Below are 26,712 nucleotides of genomic sequence, written 5' to 3' on the forward strand. Positions count from 1 at the left end.
GTTTAAAGTAAATATTTAATATGTGGTAAATTTTAAGTGTTTATTAAAAATACGTAATATAAAAAATGCTACAATATAGAAAGATCGTTTATTATGTCGGCATTTATCGTAAATAAATATTTATGTACGCTCATAAATAATTAATTATTTTAAAATATTTTATGTTAAGTTATGTTATGTTAGATTATGTTTATGGAATTATATTTTTGTTAACATACAAAATAAACTGAAATTATATTCTAAGCAACTGTTACTTTTCTTAATTTTATCTATATCTAATTTGATGCGATTTGTCTGTAAATTTAATTAATTTAATTTAATTAAATTTAATTTCTAGGTAGATTTTTCTATTTTATTTTTTTCGACAGAAAAATAATAACATCCGATTCAATATTATTACTAATAACATCAATAAATATATCAAATAAAGTTAATAATAATATTTAATAAAAAAAACGTAAAATATAAATAAATTATATCATAAATAATAAATACTTTTACTTTAGAGTGTATGTTTGTAGTACATTCATTTTTTATATTGAGTATAATACAGTGTAATTTTTAATTTATAGATCCAATCCATTCTATAAAAGATTTTTTATTTATCGTATCATTATTATGATACATTGAATATTTTTATATTATTATATTATGATGCAATCAAAACTGATAAAATTAATTTTTACCGTCTTAATAAATTGAACGTAGCCTAATATTAAATATGTAATTATATCTTAACAATAACACTTTTATTAATAATTTTATATTATTTACATACTATATTATATACATTCTTTAGAATATTATGCTTGATTAAAAGCATATATCATTGTATATTCAAATTTTAATAAAATAAATTATATTATTATAATTCTTGATAAAATAGTGAATAATAAATAAAGTCATAAATAAATTTTCTTACACTTTTATTTTAGTAATAAAATAATTTTTCATACTTAATTTTAATTGTTACTGAATTTAATTATAATTTTCTTAAAAATTAGTATTTTCTTCTAAAACTTATAATGTTAATATTGTACTCAGTCATGTATAATATTTAATTCTGCTCATATTATAACATATTTACAAAATTAAACGAATATAATTAAGTAATTCTTTTTATTTATATTAAATAAAAGCTACACAATTTTAGAAAAAATGTGAATGTATAATATTTTAATAATGAAATTTTACTAACAACAATATTTCTATTACGAAATGCGTTTCAAATTTAAAATAACTATGAACTATTAAAGGGTTTAAGCGTATTTAAAAGGTAGAAAAATAACTTATTGCCAATACAGCAGTAGAAATGATAATAATAATCGCATACATATTATATCATGATACTAATATTGTTATTTTTATGTTACAGTAATAATTATTTTGGCGCTAAATTTATGTATGCCATGTGTCCAAACAGTTCATCCGTTCAATGAATTGATTGAAAGTATCAAAATATTTTCGAATAATTTTTTTAAAGTTTGTATAAATTTTTTCCCTGTATATTTAATATATTATTCAAAATTTTTACACATAGTAATCAATTCCACTTTTTCTGAACTGATATTAAAATAGAACATTTTATGATGAAAATTTGCACAATAGATATATGTAATAAATTTGCATTATGTATTAAATTTTAAAAGCTGGAATCATTATTTTAACATGTATAAATGAGTTGAATTTATTGTTTTATATTGAACTAATTTAGTAAATTTATATTGAATTAAATTTTGTATACAAAAATATAATTCAGGACGTAATTATTTAAATTTAAATGTTAACATAAATATATATTTATCTTATGTAATATTCAACATATAGTTATATAAAGAAAAACATGTAAATATTGTACCCGAGGATCGGACTATAAAATAACATTAATTTAATTATGTATTGTAGTGCATAAAATGCTTTAAACATTTTTTATATATTATTTTCCTTTCATTTGGTTTCTTAAATTACTATATAATCTAGACATTTCGATTATTCAAATATCAACTCAATTGAAGAATTCTTATTATCAATCAATATTTTTCAGAAAGTAGTAGACAAGAACAAAAATGTTCTTGCGTCGCCTGTGAATGCACACATTGGCCTATCGATGGTGGCATATGGCGCCGCTGGCAGAACTTCTATGCAGCTGCAAGAATTTCTTCATTTGCCTGTAAATGAAGACCTAACTCATCAAGCTTTTGAAGAGCTCCATGTTTATCTGAACGTACATTACTTTTATTGATATTTATTAAAGTGGTAACAAAAATTAATTTTTCCAACCATAAATGTTTGAATTTTACAATTAAAATATAATTGGAATAATGTCTTGAGTTTTTTATTTCAAAAGGCTGTTATATCATTTTTAAATATATTATTATCATTAATAAATAAAACTTTTATATGATGTATATATAAACTAAAGTTATCAATTATAAGAAAGTTTCTAATGTTATTCTCAAGCATAAATGAACTTCATCTGACGTTTATTATTAGACTGTTATTACGTTCATGATCTATGCAAATTACTGGCAATTGTTTCAACAATATTTATTTAACATATAAATAGAGAATTTTTATTTAAAAACAGCGAAGTATTTAAATATAACTATAAATAAATTATCCTTTTTAAGTTTCCCTTATAATGAATCAAATATTTTAAATTTGAAAATTTAAATTAAAAAAAAATTTTCTGGTACTTATAAACGTTTATTTTGGATATATTAATTAACTATACATATATAAACAGTATTTATTTTATTTATTTAACTATAATATTAAATATCATAAAAATTTATTATAACGTCTATTATGTTTAAACAAAAAAAAAATGATTTATACAATTAAATATGTGCTCAGTTTTATCGCTGACTTTTTAATACTTGTTTCATTAACATACTCAAAAATGTATTTATTCTATTTTTAAATGCTTTATGTTTGAATCATAATTTATAAAACTTAATTAAATGCAATTTTTTATTTTAGTTAAAAATAATCCTTGGAAGTTCGGAAAATGTTTAACAATTCGATGAAATATTTTGAAACAAATAATAATACAATGTACAAATTTAATTATCTATATTGCAATTAGACTTATAATTGCATATATTTATAATGCAATTTGTTTTAATATAATTAAATCATATATGTGATTGTTTTTAAAAAAATAATAGAAATTGAATATTTGCTTAGAGATTGGAGAAAGTGACATTCAAGCTTGCTAATAAAATATACATAGATAGAAGATCTAAAGTGAGAAATGAATATAAGCAAATAACCACAAAATTATTTTACTATGAACCCTCTATAATTGATACCAGGTATTCTGAATTATCCACTAGATTCATGAATGAATGGGCTGAACAGGATACAGATCATGCGATTCGCAATGTTATTAACATAGGTAAGGTCAAAGTAAAATAGTTTTCACTTAATTCTATTAGATTTTTATTATCGAAAATGTTTGTTACAAGTCATAAAAGAAAATATTTTAATTAGTAGAAATACAAATTGTATTGTAATAAATATATTATTTGCTGCTAATTTATTGTCATAAACCAAGGAGTACAAAAGGTAAACATTTCTAGCGAGATTATAAATAACAGTTTTATGTTATATTTATTTAATATTAAATTAAGTACTATATATGCTTTATATATTGGATAAAAATCTAATTTTTTAAAATAAAATGTAAATAATTTTATTATCATAATTATTAACTATATTAATAACTTTTTATACTATAAATCATGACATTATAGATAATAATTGTTATTATAATTTTAATTTAGCAAAGTAAATGTATAAATTTTTAATATTTGTCTAACCGAAAAAAATTGTAAAAAATAATTTATCTACTTAGGTGAAATGACTCCGGATACTCGGTTATTCCTCGTGAATACTGTCTATTTTAAGGGAAAATGGGCACGTCGTTTTGAAAAGTGTTCGACTAAAAATAGAAATTTTAACATTGATTGGAATATTCAGGAACAAGTACCGACGATGTTCAGTGCCGACTATTATGTTTACGGCGAGCTTCTTGACCTAAAAGCTGAATTCATTGAACTCCCATTCGAGGTATGAGGAGCACACCAAAAACAAAAACAAAAATACAATTCAGTACTAAGATTTATTTTTTGCACTAACATTCAGAATACTGATTTAAAAATGATTATCATAATACCAAATGAAATAGACGGCTTGCAGAGTATAATAGAAAATCTAGAGTCCTTCAATCGTACTCGACTTTTTGAATCTGGCTCTTTACAAGATATACACGTGTACTTACCGAAATTCAGGATTCAAAGTTCTATAGACATGAAAAAACCCCTTGAACAAGTATAAATTATCCTAATAAGAATACTTTTACTTATATAATCGCTAAAATAAAACAAAAATATACTGATTTTAATTAATGCATGAGAACCATTTTTCTATTAAACATCAGATTAAACTGTCTGCTAGAATAGCCTTTAAGTTTTGCTTATTTTTTATTTTAACGTTTTTTAATTTAAATAATGTTTTCATTGGCAATGTAAACATATCACTTCTTATTTTATTTAGAGAATTATTTTTAATTATTATTGGTTAAGTAATATTCATTTTAAAAGCTTAAATTACTTTTTTTCGTGGTTAAATATTGTATCAATTATTGATATATAATTAAACATTTCCTTTTAAAAAATGATTAAATTTATTTATTTTTATATAATATATAATTTTTTTAATTAAAGAAAATAATAACATATGATAAAAAAATAAAACTGTATATTTTTAAAATCAAAATTATTCTGAATTCTTTTATTATTGAATTTTTTAACATCTTTATTTTTATGAAACAATAATGAATAATAATTTAAAATGAAAAGTTAGGATATGAAGAAAAGATTATATCCATATTTTTAATAATAAACTAATTCTGTAAAGAAAATTATAAATAATATTTATTTTACTAACTAAAGCTATATCATTGAATTTTTTTATTAAAAAACATTGAATTATAGTTTAGCAAAGTCATTTTTTTTTTTAATAAAAGAATTGTGTCAAATAATTAAAATATGTTAAGTTTTACAAAAAATTAAACAAATTATTGAATTGAATATGTTATACAGAATTTTATAAAAACATTTATTTAATTATTTAGGTGAAATAGATAAAAGTTATATCTAATATCTTAATAAAGTATAAAGAATAGAATTTATAAATTAAAATTTTAGTTGGGCATGACTGAAATGTTTCAAGATAATGCAAACTTCATAGGCATAACCAATGAACCAGTCCGAGTAAACAAAATAGTTCAAAAAACTTTTATTGATGTAAATGAAGACGGTAATGAAGGCTCAAATTCAAGTAAGTTAACCATAATTTCATTATTATGTTTAACTTCTCTTTTGCATTCTATCTTAAATATGACTATGTTTCGCTTTTATAATTATTTTACTTTTATAATTGTATGAAGTTTAGAAGACTCTGAATTCTATAAATAATTTAATATTTCTTTTACTTCTTATTAATATACAGTAAAAAATATTTAAAATATTTAATAATAATACAAAGTTTTATAATAAAATATAAATATACAAGGCGTAAATCAATATGTTTATTACATATCTCTATTCTCACATGAGTTGCATAGATATTCATTTTCTAATAATCTTGCTCTTTGTTAAAAAATTTGAAAAGAATACTATTCATTATTTATTATCGATAAAGAAATATTTTATTATGAATACAGCTTTTATAAATTATTTCAGTATTATTTAATTTATATACTTTATAATTTTTATACATTTTTGAATCATTACAAATTCATCAAGTACTTTACATATTTTCAAAAATAAAATTTAATTTTGAGAACTATTTTAAAATAATGTTATTTTTATAGTATACTAGCATTAAAACTAAATTACTTGACATCGCTAACTTTTAATTAATTATGATTGTTTCACTTAATTTAAATAAAAAAAAGTTTTAAAACTTATATAAACTGAATGTGCTCTGTCATGTTCCAGTTGCATTTTTATATGATTAAAAGGAACTAAAATTAAATAGTTTCTATTAAGAAAGCATTAAAGAAACATGCTAATATATTTTTAATCTACTGTAAATAAAGTCATAAAATATAAGATGTTTTCAGTTTTAGAATGATCTTATTTATATCATAAAACATTTATAATCTTTATTTGAAGATTTTTAAAAAAATAATTATTCACAGAAAAAATTATTTTAAATCTATTATTAATTTTCAAATCTAATTATTTCAAAAATTTATTCAATTACACAATTTTCCACTCATTGTTAAGTACATTTTTATCTACAATTCTACACGCTATGCAGCTTACACAATGTATGTGAAGTAAAAATATAAACATTCGTGTAATAAACATTAATAAAAAACATATTTAAACACTTTTTTACAATTTTTATAAAAAAATTTAAGACTATTAGATTTCCACCTAATAAATGATTAAGATCTATAATTATAATTATCTATAACAATACCAATTGTGTAATTAAAGAAATGTAATTAATCTATGTAACCTTTCTTTATTTACAAAAGCAAATTAATTTATAAATTAATGAACTCAGTATTTCTTGTAGAGTATACGAAACAAGTATTTTATAATTTGAAAAATTACTTTTGTTCCGTATGAAATTTTCCAATTTTTAAAAATAAAATAAAAATTCTTCAAAATCAAGTGAATTTGAATTTCCAATTGACTAATATTAAACAAATTAAAATTTGTGTACACCTATTTTATAACAATAATCAATGCAAATCACATGATGATGTGATTATTGTGTTAATCCATTAATAAATAAGAGAAGGATAATAAAAATTTTATTACCTATATTATATTTATTATAATTAATTTTAAATAAATATATTGAATTCATTAAACATTAAATATACGTTTTACTAACTTTTTTACCTGATACTTTTTTATCTTATATTTCTATATATACTAATATTTACTTAATTGTATAATGAAAAAAATAAATCCATGATGCAAAATTATTATTCAAAGTTCAAATAATTATCGTCAAATGTAGGTAGTGCTTTTTGTTTAACTTGTTACTTATTCTAAAAAATATATGTATATTTCATAAATTTTATTAATTTTTAATATCTTTAAATTTGAAAAAAAAGTTACATACGTTTATATATTTTCATTTAATATTCAGAATTTTAAATAAGTTGTTAAGTTATTTATACGATAAAAAATATAATTTTATATTAGAAATTGTTTACAGACTAATTTTACTTATATTAAATAAAATGAAATTAAGCGATAATTATTTATTTTTTAGCTCCAAGAAAAAAACCATTTTCATCGTCTTCAAATTCGAAACTTAAACTCTGGGTATTTGTGGCCGATAGGCCATTTTTATTTAAAATTGTTAACGACCGATTGGGAATGACCCTTTGCATTGGAACGGTTGTTAATCCCACCAATAATTAATACTCATGACTTTTATGTGGTACTAAGCTATCAAATTATATGTAGCCATATTAATTATTATTAGAAAAATTATCTACATTATAACTAATGCTAATTCCATTAATTGACGTATACAATTTATGTAATATAATATAATATAATACATGATACATATATATGTAATGCATATGCGATATAAAGGAATTAAATTAAGCTTATGTATTACGAAAAAAAATTTCTGTAAATAAATAAATTAAAATAAAATACAATAAATACAATAGCTTTTTTACTTAGTGTCTTCTATATAAAAATTATTCACATGCAAAATCAAGGTTCATAAATAGAGTTACATATGTAAAAATGTTAAAATATTGTTTTTTAGTCAAATTTTATCCTTTCTTATTTAAAAATGATCACACATGATTTTGGTTATTATTATAATTGATATTATGTTCAAAATGTATATTTACTTACTAATGTATATAATTAAATATTAAAACTGCTTAATAATGTATACTATTAAAATATAGTTTTTTTTTTTAATAACTTTTTTTTTAACTATTTACTTCTTATCATCTTATACCCACCCTTCTTTCGCTCTGCCACTCTCTCTCTCTCTCTCTCTCTCTCTCTCTCTCTCTCTCCTCTACTTATTTTATACCCTTTCTATTTGTCTTTGCAGTAGTTTCTAATTCTGTTCTACTATTATCAATTTTAAGTGGGCTTCAAATACTCGCTGAAAATCACGATTTAAAAAAAAAAAGATTTTATTTTCATACTTATACAAACGTTTTAATATACTCTTCTGTTTTTATACGTATTAATAATTTTTTTAAGAATTCCTGAATGCAATGCATTTATTAAAAAATTATGTTATATATATTAAATATATTATTTGCTGCTATAAATGATATACAAACGTTCCTCTTCACAGAATAAAAGCAATGATTAAAGCAGTAGGAGTTGATCTTAACCTATAAAATTTCTATTTTCATTAGCGTATAATTTCTTACACGAATAATAAAAATAATTTTTTAAAACAGAAATAATGTAAGATTTTTAAGCTAATTGAAAAGTGACGTGCAGTGTATTAGTCATTTATAAATTGTTCAGTAAATAACTTAATACTATTTGATTTTATATAAAATATTTTGTGGAATAACAAATTTTATACATATTTTATTCATATCCATTTTTATGCTATATATATATATACATAATCTTTCAAAATGAATGTAAATACAATTACAAATATTAATGAAAATAAAACTGGACCATCATATTCAAATTTAAATGGCAAAATAGAAGATTTATCTAGTAAGCCATATTATTTTATATTTATTTAATTAAGACAAAAATTTTTTATATTAAAATTTTTATTATATATTAGACCATAAATCTTTAACTATTTCAAATGAAAAATCTGAGCCTCATCAAGAAAACAATATACTTAAAAAGGGCTCAAGTAGTTCTAATACACACAATTCAAATAGGCCAAAAAAGCGAAAAAAATTTCCAAGAGACGCTACTGCACCTAAACAACCACTCACTGGTTATTTTCGGTAATTAAAAGTATTTAATTTCTTATTTTCATTTATTAATTTTATCTGTATATAAAATCTTAATAATTTATTCAGAAATAAGTAATATAAATCTTTTTAAGGTTTTTGAACGATCGAAGAGAAAAAGTTAGAAGTGAAAATCCTACAATGCCATTTTCTGAAATTACAAAACAACTAGCTACTGAATGGAATATGTTACCAATAGATCAAAAACAAGTTAAAAAAATTAACTTATTTATGGAAAAATTAATAAATATCTTTTACAAATAATCTACTTTTCAGCTTTATCTGGATGCTGCTGAACTAGATAAAGAACGATATAATAGAGAATTTAATGATTATAAGCAAACTGAAGCTTATCGAACATTTTTAGAGAAACAGTCTACTGAAAAACAAAATGAACTAAAAAAAGAAAGAAATGGAATTGATACTGCTAACATTATTACTAATACGTCTACAGCAAACACAACTTTAACTTCAACTATTTCAGAACATGTACTGTTTTTGATTTAAATTTAATTTTTATATCTATATTTTTATTTTATTTTTTTAATAAAAATATTTTCAATAAATTTAAGGAATCTCAACAAGATAAAAATGATGATTCTGTAACAATTGATATTCCAATTTTTACAGAAGAATTTTTGGATCATAATAAAGGTACATGTCAAATTTATAGTTTGCTACTTATTAAAATAATTTATTTTATCAATATATATTTATTTTCTTTGCAGCCTGTGAAACAGAATTAAGGCAATTACGTAAAGCAACAGTAGATTATGAATCACAAAATGCTGTTTTACAACGACATGTAGATAGCTTACACACCGCAGTTAACTGTTTGGAAACTGAGACAGCTCATCAGCAGATAACTAATCAAGCATTACAGCGGCATTTAGAAACTTTAAGATGTCATCTAGTTTCTTCTTTTTCAAATATACCTTTAGCAGGTACAATTTTCTTATAAAATTTATATGAAAATTTTTGAATAATTATAGTATTACGTCTATATTTATTTACTTTATACAAAAAAATCATTACTATGTAATCATACAAAATAAAGAAAATATAATATGATTTTATTTTTACAAATTTACTGCACATTTTTATTTTCTATTACTAGATATACACGAAGGAGCAACATTACAAAATATTGATTCTTACATTGAAAGACTTGAATTTTTGATAAACAGTAATATGGAAACATCTTTACATACAGCAATTCATACAGCAGTTTCGCATCTTGACTTTATTAAATGACCTATACTTTTTAAAGCTGCAACAATTAAAAAATTTTATAGATCATAACGCATAAAAATAAATCATAGAATCTTTAAAATATCAATCAGCAGTCTATATAAAATAATAAAATTTACTATGTACATTTTTTGTGAAAACTTTATACTTATCTATATTGTATCTTTTTTATAAGGCTATATCATATTTTTAAATTAATTTTTTCAAAAGAACAATTAATTTAGTCATATATATATATATATATATATATATATGAAGCCTTAATTATTTATATTAATCAGTATGTATATCATCATGCTACTGTAAATAGATTTGTATTTCTTTTGCATTGAATTTAATGAATAAATAAAAATGATTAAAATGCTTAATTTATTTTTAGAATTAAACTTAAAAATTTTAAACACAATTTATAATTCAAGTAGCAAAATTTTTTAATTGTAATAAACAAGTTATCAATCGTTTACTAATTCATCAATTGTAATTTTAACTTTAACATACATCTTTAATTTTAGCAATATAATAACTCAGTATATTTGTATATTATTTTAGTAACATATACCTCTACTAAAGAATGTTTAATATCAAATATCTATCAAGTTATTTAAACTTATAAAATAATATAAATGAAAGATAATTTATTACATAATAATAATTACTATGAACAAAACAGATTCATTTAATGATTTTCAAGCATGTAACAAAATGACATAGATCGAATAAAATAACATTTATTCTTTTCAACTCGCAATCACAAATATTGAAAATCAAACGTGACCACAATTTTGTTTCATTAACCTACATTTTCTTTAAAATTAAACTATAGAAATAAATGCTACTAAATTATATGAAGAAACATAAAATAAATTCATATGTAATTAAATAAAAATATACAACTATCATTACAATTTGCAAAGATTGTACTTTTCCATTGAACAGTATTGAAGGAAATATGTTGCAAGTTTATAAATAAAAAATTAAAAAAAAACATTTTTCAGAAGCATCACACATTTTTTAATAAATTAAATAAACAAATTTTTAATAATTTATTTTTTATATGCTGCACATTTGTAAGCATTCATTTATCATAAATGTTTTTTGAAAAAAATAGGATTTCGAATTTTATAAATTACTTTATGTAAAATAAACATTTATATTGTTAAAATTTTTTATATTCATTTACTCACACTTTTTGTTTTTATTATTATTAATATCTTTACACAAATCTTCCAGATGTATAAATGTTTAGACTGTTTTTATTGATATAAAAAAAAATTGATCTTTTAATATCTTGTTTATTTATTTTTTTATAAAAAATTAATAATAAAATTAAATTTAACTTAAATTAATAATGATATTAATCTTATTATTAATAGCTACTATATATAATATTGAATTCTTTAAAAAAAAGAATAATTTATTGTACAAATATTGAGTATACACATTTTTATATGAATTAATGAAATACACATTAAATTTTATATAATTAATTTGCTCATTTGACAAATATAATTCTATATTTTATTTATATTTATTCTCTACATATTTGTATAAAAAAAAAGAATAATCAATAGACCAAAGAATAAATAAAATTAACAAAAAGCATATTACTAAATAAAATATTTTGTGAAAGAAATTTATTACAAATATTTTACAAAATGCAATTGAACATTTTATATTTCATATAAATAACAAATTTCTATATACAATATTATTACAATAAAATGTTATTATAATAAAAGATATAATTAATCCATACGAGTTTTAATAGTTCTTGATGTAACTTTATCCTTTTCTCTACAAACAAAAACAACATTTAAATGAAAATACAAATTGATATTCCTTATTACAAATAAATACTAACATCATATAAACAATAGCACCCCAGCCAGAAATAGCATCTCTGTCACAGGCATTAACCATTGCTTGACTAATAGTTTCAAAAAGATCATCTGCTTGTAAATTAGACTCGTACACTGCTTCACACATACCATACAATTGTTCTGAGCAGGTACCACCAACGACAAAATCTTCTGGCAAATTTAAACATCCTATCAAATCCATATTACAAATAAAAGGTTCAAAAGTTTCAGGATCTAACCCTGCAACTACAGGTTCCACAAAGTATGGACCAAATCTTTTTTCATATAACAGATTTGAAATCATTGAACCAAAAGTTTTAGGATGAATTTTTCTATTTTCTTTTAATTCATACAAATTTAATCTAAATCGTAACCTTTCCATAACAGTCTGACTATCAGTTGCAAGTCCAGGAAGACCAAGATATAAATAAGGTCCCATTTCATATATTTTTTGGAAATCACAAGATATTGTTTGTGCTTTAATACCAAATCTACGATCAGCTGCTATGGCAACACAATTCTTTCCCTTCATTGCTATAATAGCACCACCATTATATGCTAAAATACTCTAAAAAATTAAATAACTAATAATAATAACTAATTTTCAAAATAATCAATATAAATACAAATAATTTAACTTTTACTACATAATATAAGTAAATTTATAACCTACAATATTTTAAAATAAGTCAACATGATCTTTTATTTACTCTTTATTAATAACTGGATTTATGTGAACTATGCAAAGTCATTGATCCATTAAATTAACTATTTGACTTTTAAGCCTTTTTTCAAATTTCATAAAGAATAAATATATTTAGAGAATCAATATATTCAATATATTATTAAGAAAATATATTTTAATTTTTTTATTTGCCTTACCATATTATTCAATTAATATAACTAGTTAGATTATTTAAATATAGTATGCGATTATATAGTACTGTTTATATGCCATGAAATAAAAAAAACATTAAGAAAAACTTATGAGCATACATGAAGCTAAATTGTCATAAGCATGACTAAACTAAGTTTCTAAAAAAAGAAAAGGCACAACCTGAACGTTTTCGATACAAGCAATTTATAAGCTTTTATTTCATAAAAAATAACAAATAACGAATAAATAGGAAACTAGTTAAATATATAAATTAATACTATAATATATTATTTCACTTTTCGTATTCTACAAACTAAGATTGTAATCCGCGAATACACTAATTACATATAAAGTGTCCGATTTAATTTAAAAAAAAAAGGACGTTGAAATATAATTAAAATAAATGTAATTAGAAAAAAAGGAAATTTAAAAATATTTTTTATAAATGTACAATAAAATATACTTTCAAAATTTATAATAGGCGAATAATAATCAGTTAACTCTTATCTGAATGTTGAATACAAAGCAGATTGTCAAAAATTACAAAGATAAATAAATATAAACGATTTCTCATTCCTCAATTATAAAACCTATATATTGTCTTTTCTTAAGTCATGCTCGATTTACGCTTAACATTAAATTTTGTATGATAGATAGGCAGATCTTTATATTGAAAAAATCTCAATTCTATACCTAACAATTTTTCAATGATTAGTTAATACACTTACAAGAATTATTAAAACTATAGAAGATAAAAAAATTAAGTTGGTCTGAATTTCGTAAAATCTAAATATATAATAAATACATTTATTCCATTAATATATTGATCTATTTGTGAAAACAATATTTATAATTTTTTTTAGATTTTATATGGTTATTTATTAAAATTCTGTTTTTTCATATAAAACCAATATTAACAACAAAAACGTTTACAATGATTTTTAAATTTAGTAAAAGATAAAGTAGATGACAGCTACTAGCTGATAATCAACATCTAATTTTATATAAATTATAAAATAAATAAAATAAGGTAAACCGAAAAGTTTATTATGAAGAAGTAAAAATTATAAGTATATAAAAGTAGGTTATTATAATGAAAAGTAAAATTCTATTAAAGAATTGTATAATTAGTAAAGGTACAACAATTAGAACAACCCATTATTAAACACCTAGCACCAAAGAGAATGTAACAGTGTAATTCAGAATAATATTCATTCAATTTTATATTCTATTATATTCAATATTATAAATCAATTAAAATTCAATATTATAAAAATAAATATTAATTCCATTTCAGTAAATAATGAATTAATTTTAATATATATATCGAACAAAAAATTAAATTTTTAAATAATTACTTTGACAATTGTATTTTAAAACAATATAATTTTACAATTTTTTATACCATACAAGATGTAGAATCCAATATTTTATCTTAAATTTTGTCAGTACAAATGCAAAAATATATTTAAAAAAATCAAATTCCATAAAGTAATTTTTAAGTTAATGTTAAATATAGGTCAATTTAGACAAATAATTGTTGCTCCTTAAATTATTTTTAAAATATTGGTATATTAAAATTACAGTGAAATAAATTCGATAACAATATTTTATTACATACGTGTAAATTCTCTCAAGTGATATTTACATACGAAGATGGTCTGTTTCTACGAAAATGCGAAAAACCAAATTCAATCTTTTAGTCAGTTTCAAACTATCTTTCTTGGTTTTTTAATTTAATTTGGTTTTTTAATTATTTAATTTTTCAGTTAAATTGAACGATATTCGTTAGGAAAAAATAATATCTTACTTTTTATGAGTTTTCAATCATTTTTATTCATGAAAGACTAAAAAAAAAATAATTTTTTTTAGACTGATCTTATCTACTCTTTATTTTCTAAATTCTTTTTTTTGGTTTTAATACATAAATTTCTCTATGAAAATTTTGTTGATGAATATTATGATATTAATCAAGACAAATAATAAAACGTTAATTAATAATATTAAATTAATAATGATAAGTTAATTAGCATGTGAATAACAAACTAAGCAATGCTTCATTCTTCTTCAATCTTACTTTATCCTAAATTATTAATTTTTCATTTAGTTTATGAGTTGTGACATTTTATATGCTATAACATTTTGCAGCAGATATAATGTTAGTGTGATCTATCCCAATGAACTTCTAAGACTTATAATATGTAAAATAACGTTACGTTATACTAAAAACTCAAACAAAATTTGTTAAAATTTAAATAAACAGAGTAATTAAATCACAAGCAACAACATTACGTTTTTTTTTAATAATAATAACCTTTTCAGTAATCGAAAGATGATGCAGCTTGTTTATAAGTGCTTGATAACCCAGAAGTTGCTTTCGAAAAATATTTTTTCTTTTCGTTATTTTCTTTTTCGGAACTGTAGGAAAGAAACAATGTTTTACTGGGAAAATAATAAGTGATAGTACTAATAATGAGATGTAATACTTACAGTCCTTACATACATTTCGTAGATGTTTTAATAAAAAGGAGTGCACAAAACACAATAAAGAGAAATAATATACATAATGTGACTGGCGTAAAATATGATACAAATTATAGAGAAAGATAAAATCACAGAATAGAAAAGAATAGAATTAGTTTAGCTATAATAGTAAATAAAAAATACACATACTAATGAATATAATAGAACAAACATAGTAATGATAGAGAAATGAAGAAAAAATGAAATAAATATTTAATAGATAGAGTTAAATATATAATTAGGAAACCAGATAAATTTTTATCCAGATTGTTGAGGAAAAAAGAGATATATCATATTATACAGTTTCAAACGCTACTGTTTAATAAAACTAATACTGAACTAACTTACACTTGATAATAATACGTGGAGAAGTCCTGCTTTTAATTTATTACAATTTCTATATCATTAAAATAAAATACTATAATTTAACTCATTTTTACAGCCCGAAAGTAAGGTGTTTCTTACAATCTAAATCACTCGGTACAAAGAAAATTGAACTACACTATTTTGAAAATAAAATTAAAGTGTATTTTCTCAAATTTTTTAAGTAAGACATAGAGTTTACTATTTTTAATATAATTTTTATTCGTTCAAATATACGAACTGGTGTACAATATAGCATTCAAAATATTATTTTCGCTTAGCTGCTATAAAGTTTTTAATATTCGTCGTGATAAAGACTGCAAGCTTTTAATATGGGTAAGTGGATCTATCTTGATTCTACAACTTGTAATCCTATAAATTTCTTGTTAAATTGATATGATACGTTATTTCATATAATCTGAATACAAAATGAGATCGGCGTATAGAATTCAGAAAAAGCATCTTTTTCGTTTAAATAATAGAGAATTGCTTATTTTTTTATTACTTGTACATAAGCCAAAAAAGATACTTAAAAAAAACAATGGAAAACTCCTATATAATCCAATAAATATCCATATATATTATCTTATTTGTTAAATTATTATTGAATCATGGGTAGTTTAGAAAATGATAAATTTTTGTTTTAATATTACTTTACTAACGATTTTTTATGACAAGAAATTATTACAACTGCTAACTATATTATATTTCTTACATGATATAGTATAATAACAGTTTCTGTAAAAATAAATTGAAAAGCAAAGTAGACAATAAAGTTAGTGGATACTTTTTTCATTGTAATTTATTTTAAAAAAGGATTATTTTCTTAGGATATGATTTTTATTATTTATGCATAGATTTCTTTAATACTATAATTTTTTATTGATACAGGCTTATAACTGAATAAAGTTTGTACAAATATTAATTTGGCTAATTATATCTTAAGTTCAAACTATATAGCCTACAAGAAAATAACTCAACTTTCTCATTGATGTTTTAATTTATGATAAGGTTAGTGTATATTATTTATGCCATTGCAGCAGTGGCATCGCATTGTGTATCGAAAATTCAGCCAAACCTAATGAATTATTAGTCATCTCTTTATTTTTACTATTTATTACATAAAAGAATATAATTATAATCTATAAAACCACATACAAATATTCATGACTTTAATATTTCATTTATGAAGGTATTTTATTATTTTCTTCAAATAATGTATTTATTTTAAAACACTACAAACTCCATATGTATTAAACCAATAAGTTTAAACTTCTACTGCGCATGTTTGATTGAATTGTCTTGGCTTGTAAATTTATGAACTTTAATAGAATTAAAAATAGAATTTAGAATTTATAATAATTTATTAAGACATTTTATAAATTTCAAAGTATAATATTTGTTAAAAATATTTTATTTTCATATCATTTTGCTTTTTTCTCTAAAGTATAATCTAACATATTTATGAATAATATAATATAAAAATGTTTGTTATGTAAATTACAATAAATTATTATAATATTTAAATATAATATTTTACATGATTTTCACTTAGTCTTGTTAATACATGAAATAATACTTATTAAGTTCAATACAGGAACTATATAAATAAATATATATATATATATATATATATATATATATATATATATATATATATTTGCACAATAATTATTATACACAGGTTATTGCAAAATAATTATTATGCAAAGGTTTTGATAAACGGTTCGGATGTAAGAACAGCGCCAGAACGACAATGATTATATCGGTCGAACATGTAACCCAGATTCTTTACTAACAAATATAACCGGATCCTGCTATGGTGATAGTTTATCTCCTTTTATATCTCTGATCTTACTTTATGATTTTAATTCCAGTCACAGTGTAACACATTCATTAAAAAATTCATATAAATACATATTGATACTTGTTAATAGCTTAAAAATGGTAAAATAACATGGCTATGTAATGTAAAATTTAAATGTCATTGAAGGAAAGAATATAAAGAATAAATTCAAGATTTTTTTGTTGAACTAAAAGAAAAAAATTAAAACATATACAGTGATAATTGCTAGTTTTATTAAATATAAAAAATATTTTAAAAAACAATCGGAATGTGTGTATATAATGCTAGGACAAACAATTGTAAAAGACATGCATTGTGTAGTAAAAAATGATTCGCGATGTACCAAAAATAAGTGCTCAAGAGTAACTCTACTCTTAGAGATTGAAATCGAACAAAAATTTAACATTTACTGGACGAGGTGTTTGATCTTTTAATTCAATTTTGGCATTGTGTTAGTGAAATTGTATTGCTTAAATATTGATAACATTTTTCAAGTAATTTAAGCAGTCTTATTATTCACTATAATTGAATAAAATTTTAATCCCACTATTTTATTTTATTTAAAAAAATTTTTCAATTTTATCTTTTAATATTGTAAATGTTTTTTGTTTATTAGCCTTCAACAATATTAAACTTTTAAAAATTTTTCATTATTTAATTGGAAACTTTATATTAAATAAAATTTTAAGTTAAAAATTAATTAATACATAGATAGATATCTTGTATAAATTTAAATTTAATTATACATTAAGTATGTTTTTATAATTTATTATAGATTCAAATTATAATTTAAATATTTATAAATTTGATAAAACTATACGACAAAATAATTCATTATAGTGAAATAAAATACAAAGTTTAAGAAATGTCACTCAAACCTAAAGTAGTAGACTTTGGTCAAACATGGAATATTTTACAAGAGACTGTTAAAGGTGTAATAACATTAGCTGATGTTCCAAGAGCAACATGGAATGATAGATTTAGGTAAATATTAATGAAAAATTTTAATCTTTTTATATATTAATAAAAAAAAAAAAAAATAAAGCTTATACAATATAGTATTTTATTTTATAGTGATGTTTATTCACTATGTGTTGCATATCCTGAGCCATTAGCAGATCGATTATACAGTGAAACAGAAAATTTTTTAGATAATCATGTTACTCAATTGTTAGATAAAGTTAAATTACAAGGGGAAAATGGCTTATTACAGGCTTATCATCGAGCTTGGACGGAATATTCTCAAGGAATCAATTATCTCCATCAATTATATTTATATTTGAATCAACAACATATAAAAAAACAAAAACTTACTGAAGCCGAAATTATTTATGGAACTTCATCCGCAGCTTCACCTGAATATCAAGAACAAAAAGAAATTGGTGAACTGGGATTATATATATGGAAAAATAAAATGATAGAATCATTAAAAAATTCTCTTGTCTCATTACTTCTTGAAGGAATACATGCAGATCGATTAGGTGAAGCACAACGAGCTACAACAGATGTTATTTGTGGAGTGATTGAAAGTTTTGTGAGAGTTGAAGAATATAAAACAAAAGGTCAATTACATGTAAGTTATAAATATTTATTTAAATGTTTACATATGTTACAATTAAATTATTTATATAACTTATAAATTTTTTTATTTTATTTTATAAATATTTAAATATATAATTATTATAAATTTTATTAAAATTCAGTTGAATTTTGATTTAAGTATTTAAATCAATACAAAAAAATTAAATTAAATAAAACACATTAAATATGTGATGTTTTAGTTATATCAAGAAATTTTTGAAAGTTCTTTTTTAAAACAAAGTGGAGAATTTTATTCAAGAGAAGCTTCAGAATTGTTACAACAATCAGATGTAACTCGTTATATGGAAAGAGTTACCTGGCGTCTTAGTCAAGAAGAATTACGGGGGCATAAATTTCTTCATATCACATCAGTGCCTAAGGTATTTCTCTAACTTTTACAATTTCTATTCTTATTAAAATGTGATAAATAGGTTTATAAATATTTTATAAAAATCTAATAACATATAGGTAAGACAGTGTTGTGAGGAAAAAATGGTTGCAGCTCATGTAGCTTGGTTACATACAGAAGTAGATGCAATGATAGAAAATGAACGAAGGAAAGATCTTTCACTTATCTATCCATTACTAAGACCACTTCCATCAGGATTGGTACATCTTGTACAAAAATTTACACAGCATATTACAAATGAAGGTCTACAGGCAATTGGTTCCTTACAAGGAGAAAATGTAAAGCTGAATACATTTTAATAATGACTTATTAAAGTATCAGATTCATTAAAGAATTTTTTCGTTAGGTTCATACACAGTTCGTTGAAAGTATGTTAGCTGTACATTCTAAATATTCAGAATTAATTAAAGACCTATTCAAAGGAGATCAGGCATTTATCGGCGCCCTTGATAAAGCATGTTCAGCCGTTGCAAATCATAAGTCTACACCACGCCAATCAGCACGTGCACCAGAATTGGTAAATGTTTTAATTTTTGATTGATAAAATATTAATGTAAATTAATTTATGACTTGCAGCTAAAATATATTTATATGTTTTTATAATGTGTTTTAAAGTTAGCTAAGTATTGTGATTCATTGCTAAAAAAATCAGCGAAGCTTGCATCCGAAAGTGAAATAGAAGAAAAATTAACACGTTCGATAACTGTTTTCAAATACGTAGATGACAAAGATATTTTTCAAAAGTTCTATGCTCGAATGTTAGCTAAACGATTAATTCATCAACAATCTCAATCCATGGATGCAGAAGAGGCTATGATTGATCGATTAAAACAAGCATGTGGTTATGAATTTACAAATAAATTACATAGGATGTTTACAGATATGTCTGTATCATCAGATTTAAATACAAAATTTACAGCTAGTTTACGAGAGAGAGAAGGTGAAAATCATCAATTTGGTATTGGCTTTGTAGTATATGTATTACAAGCTGGTGCCTGGCCACTAGGACTCCCACCGTCCCCTGGACCATTTCACGTACCCCAACAACTTGAAAAGTCAGTGCAAACGTTTGAATCCTTTTATCATGCACAATTTAGTGGAAGAAAACTCACCTGGTTACATCATTTATGCCAAGGAGAACTCAAATTAAATTATCTAAAGAAACCATATTTAGTGACTGTACAAACATATCAAATGGCTTTATTACTATTATTTGAACATTGTGATTCAATTTCATGTAAAGAAGCAGCTGCATCTCTAAGATTATCTTATGATCAACTGGTGAAACATGCTATTAGTCTTGTTGATTGTAAAATTCTCAAAAAATCGAGTAAAGGAAATTTAGAAGAGGACTCTATTCTTACACTTAATTTTGACTATTATAATAAGAGAACAAAGTTTCGTATAACTGGAGCGCTTCATCGCGATGCACCACATGATACAGAAGCCACTCATCGTAGCGTTGATGATGATCGTAAATTATATTTGCAAGCTGCAATTGTTCGTATAATGAAAAGTCGCAAAATTTTGAGACACAATCAACTTGTACAAGAGGTGGTATTTTCTTATATATTTGTTAAAATTCATTAAATTACTTTAAAGCTATATGTAATTATAATAAAATTTTATAATAATTTTAAATCATTATTTTCAACTTAAAATATATGTACTGTAATAAATGAATGTAACCAATCTAAATCAAATTTTATTTACAAAAGTTCGATGAATGATTTAATTAATAAATTTTTATAGTACAATAACATTCCATATAAATCCTTTAATTGATTTATTTTGTGTAGGTGCTTGGACAATCGAAAGTTACATTTGCACCTTCTATAGGAATGATCAAGAAATGTATCGAAAATCTTATCGATAAACAGTACATTGAACGTACATCAAATAGTGCTGATGAATATTCGTACGTTGCGTAATTTTAACACAACTATTCTTATTAATTTATTTTAACTTGTGATGCTCTCTGCTACGACATTAATGGCAGCTATAAAGGTACCAAATGTAACAGTAAAAACTTTACATATCAAGTAAGGTTTTTGCAAGATTTTTCTTTATTAAATTGTACATTTTTTTAGATAACAGTATACCGAGGATTTAGCCTTATTTAATTTTTATCATCATTATCGTCATAGTTATCATTATTATTAAATAATAAAAATATTTATATTTGAATCAATTGAAATATTGAATAACATAAATGTACCAATATAATCGATAATTTTCTCAATTTCGGTTAATTTTATTGAAAATGTATTTTATTTTCTTCATTTTATTCAAAATTATATTAATTCACCATTATATTATCATTAGTACTCAATAATAATGAGCATTTTGATTTATTTAACAACTCTCAATATTACTATGAAAATTGTAATGAATGGAACGAATGACTTGTAATATATGCGCTCTAAATAAAAAAAACTATTTTAATTGAATTAAATGAGAAGACATTGAGATTCAAATTTTAATAATAGGCGTTCTTCATAAAACACATGAAAACATTTTTCTTTTATTGAGGGTGAAGGAAGGGTATACGAATTTCTTTTTTGTTGTCATATTGTTATCTTATAAAAAGTAAAAGATTATACATTTATTTATAGATTTGAAAAAATAACATTAATAAATTATATTTTGTTGAACTCAAAATAAAATGTATTGTTTATATTTCTTTCAAAGCCTGCTTATTAATGTTTTTTTAATTAGAATTAGAGTAAAAAATTTGATTTTAGTATTATGTATATTTAGTCAAAAATCTGTTAGATTTTTTTATCTTGTATTATGATCGAGGTGTTTTTAATTGAAGTAATTCGGGATCTAACAAGGGATTATTATCAGAATCTGGAATTTTATTCATTCCATTAATAATTAGGGAAGTTGTAGTAGTACTGCTATTGTATGGTGAAAATCCTGTCCATTCCATTCCAAGATATATTGGAGGTGAACTTCCTAAAGGAGGTTCTAACAATAAATGCTCTGCCTGAGGCTGTTGTATATCCTGACAATCTGTTATAAGATGCGTTGTGAAATGAGCATTACCTTTACACTGTTTTTCTTGTTTTCGCCACTTAGCTCGTCTATTTTGAAACCATACCTTACAGTAAATAAGTTTTCTTATTTTAGTTTTATTAATTACTTAATTATGTTTAATTAGGAATAATATCAAAATTACAAGATTGTTAAATATTTTGTTTACCTGAACTCTAGCTTCAGTCAATTGTATTTTTAATGCTAATTCTTCTCTAAAAAAAACATCTGGATAATGAGTTTTTTGAAAAGCTCTTTCAAGCTCTTCTAATTGAAAATTTGTGAAAGTAGTTCTATATCTACGTTGTTTTCTTTTACCAATGATGTTAACTGATTGTCGTTCTTCATTTCTTGGACTTGTAGAAGAATAATCATATGCTAAAATAAAATATTAAGACAATCTGTGGGATTTTCTATATTCCAAAGATATAAAAATATAATTAGAATTTTTGTATTAATAAAAAACACAAAAATAAAATTAACAAAATTCTCAGATATAAATATTCTTTTGACGATCGGATAATAAATATCCAATCTACAACTGTGAAAGTGATTATCTCTAATTTTATTTTAAAATTGGAGCTACTTAATGTATTTAGTAATAATTTAATTGAGTGCTCCTCCAGTTTACAAAAGAAAGACTGCATGGATAATTAAATCAGACAAGGGACCAAGCTTATACTGTCCACTTACTGAATTTAGTAGGAAAGCAAACTGAAGAAGATTGTGCTCCTATTAAGCCAACAAAAGCACTTGATTGAATATCTCCTTCAGTGCTTATTTCATCACAAGTGCTACTATTCGTCACTATTGCACTGGCAGATACCATAGGATCTCTTGGTGTATCAACCAAGTACAGCTGTCTATTTGTTTCACTAATGTTATCATCCTCTTTAAAATCCATAATGATATTTATATTTAATATTAACTATTAATAATTTTATAAAATGACGTAAATGATTAAATTGTTTAAAAGAATTGTAACGCCATAGTTTTTATTAAACAGATACGTACACGAGACGGCCGTCTCGTGTCTTTCCTACTTTTTTTATTCTTTTTCCTTACACCTGTACAAAGCAAATAGGGTAGGGGATCATATATTTAACGTGAGCTTCTACAAGAGGGATAAAGAAGCCTCAAAAATTGCTTGTACACCACGAATCAATAGTACAACGACGGGATGACTAAAAATATATACCTGCTTTTTCGCTTGTTAGGCTTTATCAAAAAATTTAGAAAATGCAGGGACTTTTGTATATCTATATATAATGCATTTGTCTTATTAAAATAATATAATACTTTTATCTCCCTAATTAATCTACCAAAATTTGACCAAGTATATCTACATTTATGAATAAAAATCTTAATTATTATTAACATTAAGAAATAAAAAAAAATTATTTAATACACTAATACTTATAATAAAAATTATTATATTTATTATAAACTTCAATATTAATCACTTAATTTTATATTGCAAACATTATAACAATATTTATAGAAATAAATTCATAAAATATAAGCATACATATAAAGATAGATGATGATAGAAGATGTATTAAATTTATTTTATTTAAAAAGCACATATTCTTACAATTAAATAATAATCAACAATTACATTAAATGAAATTAAGACAAAAATTGCTTGTGTTTATAATATATATAAATAAATATTATTTATTTATAATATTATTTATGATTTACTATTTATTTAATTAAAAACAAATTAATAATAAAAATAACAGAAATTCTGGTTATTCATATTATAAAGAGTTTAAAATAGTTTTATTTTACCTATTTCAAATTAAATTTAAGTAAATTTATGTAGTTATTGGTCAGGCTCATCTAATTAATTAGTTCCACAATTACTTTCAATTTTAACAAATATATATTTATTAATGTATTTATATTAAAATATGTTTTTTCTAATCTACCATTTAATTAAACAATAATATCTAAGCAATTTGGAATTACAAAAATATAAAAATTATAGAAACAGCCATTTTTCATATAACATGAACACCTTATCGTTAATAGAAATATAAAATAAATATAAAACAAATGCACACAAAAATGTATATTAAACATAAAACAAACGCACACGACTCATCGTTAAAAGAAGATCATCGTCATAGAATTTGGTCTCTATCACCATATTTCCACTGTTGAGAAAAAATAAATGTTTACATAAGATATTAATCCCTTAAATAATGTGTTTTATATACCTACTTTAAAACATTTGCTGGCATCATTTGACTTTCAGGTGCAGCTTGGAATAGACTTTGCCATGTATTAGTACTATTTGGAATAACAAAACCAAGTTCAAAGAACCATTCTTCTAAACAGCGTCCTTTAAAAAGAACTTTTTGTTCCAACCTGAATCTTTCCATAGGTTCTGCTGTACTAAAATTGATTTCTCGAGAAACTGCACGACAACGCAATATTTGTTTTGGAACTTTTGCTTCATGCTCAATATCTGGTACAGACCTAAATTTGAAATGCAAATAATTAGTAACTAATTCTAAATAATCAATTAGAAATTATTAAAATATTTACAAGTCTTCATTTCCTTGCCACAAAATTTTCCCAGTATCAGCATCTCTCAAATTTATCCAATTACTGAAAAGAATTTTATTAAGAAAAAAATATACAATACAAATATAATATAATAAAATATAATTTAAATAAAAACTCTACATTTGTTACTAAAGTAAATTAAACTTTGAGTAAAATATTCAAACAAAACATAACCTATATATATATAGAGAATGAAATATAAACAAAACTTTTAATTTTTAAGGATACATTTGAAAACCTTTAAAAATATCTTCACCACGTGATGGCATGTTGAAGAAATAAGAAAAAACATAAAATACCAGTAAACCACTATATATTATTACAGTAAAACACTATATATTACCACTAGAAGTTTCGATATCTTATTAATCTTGTCTTCAATTGTGACCAATACAAGAAAAATAAAATTGTATCAAGAAAATCATTTACACAATTACATACTTGCTGTTTTTTATATTTTATTACTGATAATTTAAATTTGTACATTTTAAAAATAATATTGAATGAAGATACAAGAAATAAGCAATACTTTTATTAAAAAAAAATCAGATTTATTTATCTAGACTTTAAATAAATGTAATAAAATGTATAAAAAGTGACATTAGATTAACAGTTTAAGAATTCCTTCAATTTTTGTTTTGTTTTGTTTTTGTTTTATGGGTAACAGTACACGAAAACAAATATTTTCATATTAGATCAATTTCATTTCCATGTAACGGTTATTCATTTGTTATCAATGTGGATATCTTACTTTAAATATTTAATATACATAATATTTATATTATATCTTAGATTTAAAAAAATGTAATTTTTAATTGAAAATTTTGTTTTTATTAAATAATAATTTAAAATTATAAAATAACTATACTTTACTACATTACTATCCGAAAGCTAAAAATTACTCATGTAAAAAGTTGAAAATTTATATATCATAAAAGAATAAATTACATTACAAAGGATTTGATTGTAGTTCAGCCCGTGCAGTATAACACACTGTGTCTACTTTCTAAAGATTCAATTTGCTTTCTCTCTAATAATAAAATACTCGATTGTAATATAAACTATATAAATATACTAATAATATAAAATACTCTAAATCTAAATAATAAACTCTAAATAATAAATACTCTAAAATATATTATACAAAAAAATTAATTTTTCGTTACGTAGTAAATTAAATACATACAGTAAATAAATACACACAGAAATGAGCGTAAGATAAGCGAAATAACTTATCGATTATTTAAACAAATCATAACAACGTAATGAAAAAAAATATAGCAGAGGAATCCAATAAATAAGTAAATCTTTATTTTTTACTTTACATACGCGTGAAATATACTTTGGGTATGCGCGGAAAAGAGGAACGTCATATAATAT

The 26,712-nt window shown here is 22.2% G+C and overlaps 6 protein-coding genes across 9 annotated transcripts; 3 read left to right on the top strand and 3 right to left on the bottom strand.

The window, feature by feature from the left end:
- Window positions 1–65: 65 nt before the first annotated feature.
- On the top strand, window positions 66–7,460 carry LOC105366858 (serine protease inhibitor 3/4-like). Its single transcript, XM_011505444.1, has 7 exons — window positions 66–108; window positions 2,016–2,224; window positions 3,190–3,400; window positions 3,860–4,074; window positions 4,150–4,335; window positions 5,214–5,346; window positions 7,309–7,460. Exons 1-7 carry the CDS (start codon window positions 66–68, stop codon window positions 7,458–7,460), a joined length of 1,149 nt encoding a protein of 382 aa, XP_011503746.1.
- Window positions 7,461–8,668: 1,208 nt separating this feature from the next.
- Window positions 8,669–10,352, top strand: Hmg-2 (High mobility group protein 2). Its single transcript, XM_011505408.1, has 7 exons — window positions 8,669–8,756; window positions 8,830–9,001; window positions 9,103–9,217; window positions 9,284–9,468; window positions 9,582–9,661; window positions 9,736–9,951; window positions 10,125–10,352. Exons 1-7 carry the CDS (start codon window positions 8,669–8,671, stop codon window positions 10,259–10,261), a joined length of 993 nt encoding a protein of 330 aa, XP_011503710.1. The 3' UTR covers window positions 10,262–10,352.
- Window positions 10,353–11,951: 1,599 nt separating this feature from the next.
- Prosbeta3 (proteasome subunit beta type-3) lies at window positions 11,952–13,088 on the bottom strand. Of its 2 annotated transcripts, none has more exons than XM_011505409.1 (3): window positions 13,000–13,088; window positions 12,120–12,685; window positions 11,952–12,052 (listed from the first exon to the last, which is right to left on the bottom strand). In XM_011505409.1, exons 1-3 carry the CDS (start codon window positions 13,000–13,002, stop codon window positions 12,004–12,006), a joined length of 618 nt encoding a protein of 205 aa, XP_011503711.1. In that variant the 5' UTR covers window positions 13,003–13,088; the 3' UTR covers window positions 11,952–12,003. The 2 variants fall into 2 exon arrangements, with proteins under 2 accessions (XP_011503711.1, XP_011503712.1); XM_011505410.1 differs by lacking the exon at window positions 13,000–13,088 and adding an exon at window positions 12,791–12,858.
- A 5,440-nt stretch (window positions 13,089–18,528) lies between these two features.
- On the top strand, window positions 18,529–21,886 carry Cul2 (cullin 2). Of its 2 annotated transcripts, XR_913027.1 has the most exons (8): window positions 18,529–18,710; window positions 18,801–19,299; window positions 19,508–19,687; window positions 19,776–19,994; window positions 20,063–20,233; window positions 20,332–21,270; window positions 21,516–21,723; window positions 21,807–21,886. XR_913027.1 is itself a non-coding variant. In XM_011505411.1 (7 exons), exons 1-7 carry the CDS (start codon window positions 18,592–18,594, stop codon window positions 21,645–21,647), a joined length of 2,259 nt encoding a protein of 752 aa, XP_011503713.1. In that variant the 5' UTR covers window positions 18,529–18,591; the 3' UTR covers window positions 21,648–21,870. The 2 variants fall into 2 exon arrangements, 1 of the variants encoding a protein (XP_011503713.1); XM_011505411.1 differs by having other exon boundaries at window positions 21,516–21,870.
- Window positions 21,887–22,478: 592 nt separating this feature from the next.
- Window positions 22,479–23,659, bottom strand: LOC105366837 (paired mesoderm homeobox protein 1). The gene is made up of 3 exons (XM_011505412.1): window positions 23,449–23,659; window positions 22,925–23,133; window positions 22,479–22,822 (listed from the first exon to the last, which is right to left on the bottom strand). The coding sequence occupies exons 1-3, from the start codon at window positions 23,657–23,659 to the stop codon at window positions 22,508–22,510; spliced, it is 735 nt and encodes a 244-aa protein (XP_011503714.1). The 3' UTR covers window positions 22,479–22,507.
- Window positions 23,660–24,786: 1,127 nt separating this feature from the next.
- Window positions 24,787–26,709, bottom strand: PrBP (Prenyl-binding protein). Of its 2 annotated transcripts, none has more exons than XM_011505413.1 (4): window positions 26,662–26,709; window positions 25,312–25,374; window positions 24,985–25,242; window positions 24,787–24,917 (listed from the first exon to the last, which is right to left on the bottom strand). In XM_011505413.1, the coding sequence occupies exons 1-4, from the start codon at window positions 26,703–26,705 to the stop codon at window positions 24,836–24,838; spliced, it is 447 nt and encodes a 148-aa protein (XP_011503715.1). In that variant the 5' UTR covers window positions 26,706–26,709; the 3' UTR covers window positions 24,787–24,835. The 2 variants fall into 2 exon arrangements, with proteins under 2 accessions (XP_011503715.1, XP_011503716.1); XM_011505414.1 differs by lacking the exon at window positions 26,662–26,709 and adding an exon at window positions 25,561–25,697.
- Window positions 26,710–26,712: the final 3 nt, after the last annotated feature.

Source organism: Ceratosolen solmsi, unplaced genomic scaffold, assembly GCF_000503995.2.
Source record: "Ceratosolen solmsi marchali unplaced genomic scaffold, CerSol_1.0 scaffold94, whole genome shotgun sequence".
Lineage (NCBI taxonomy): Eukaryota > Metazoa > Arthropoda > Insecta > Hymenoptera > Agaonidae > Ceratosolen > Ceratosolen solmsi.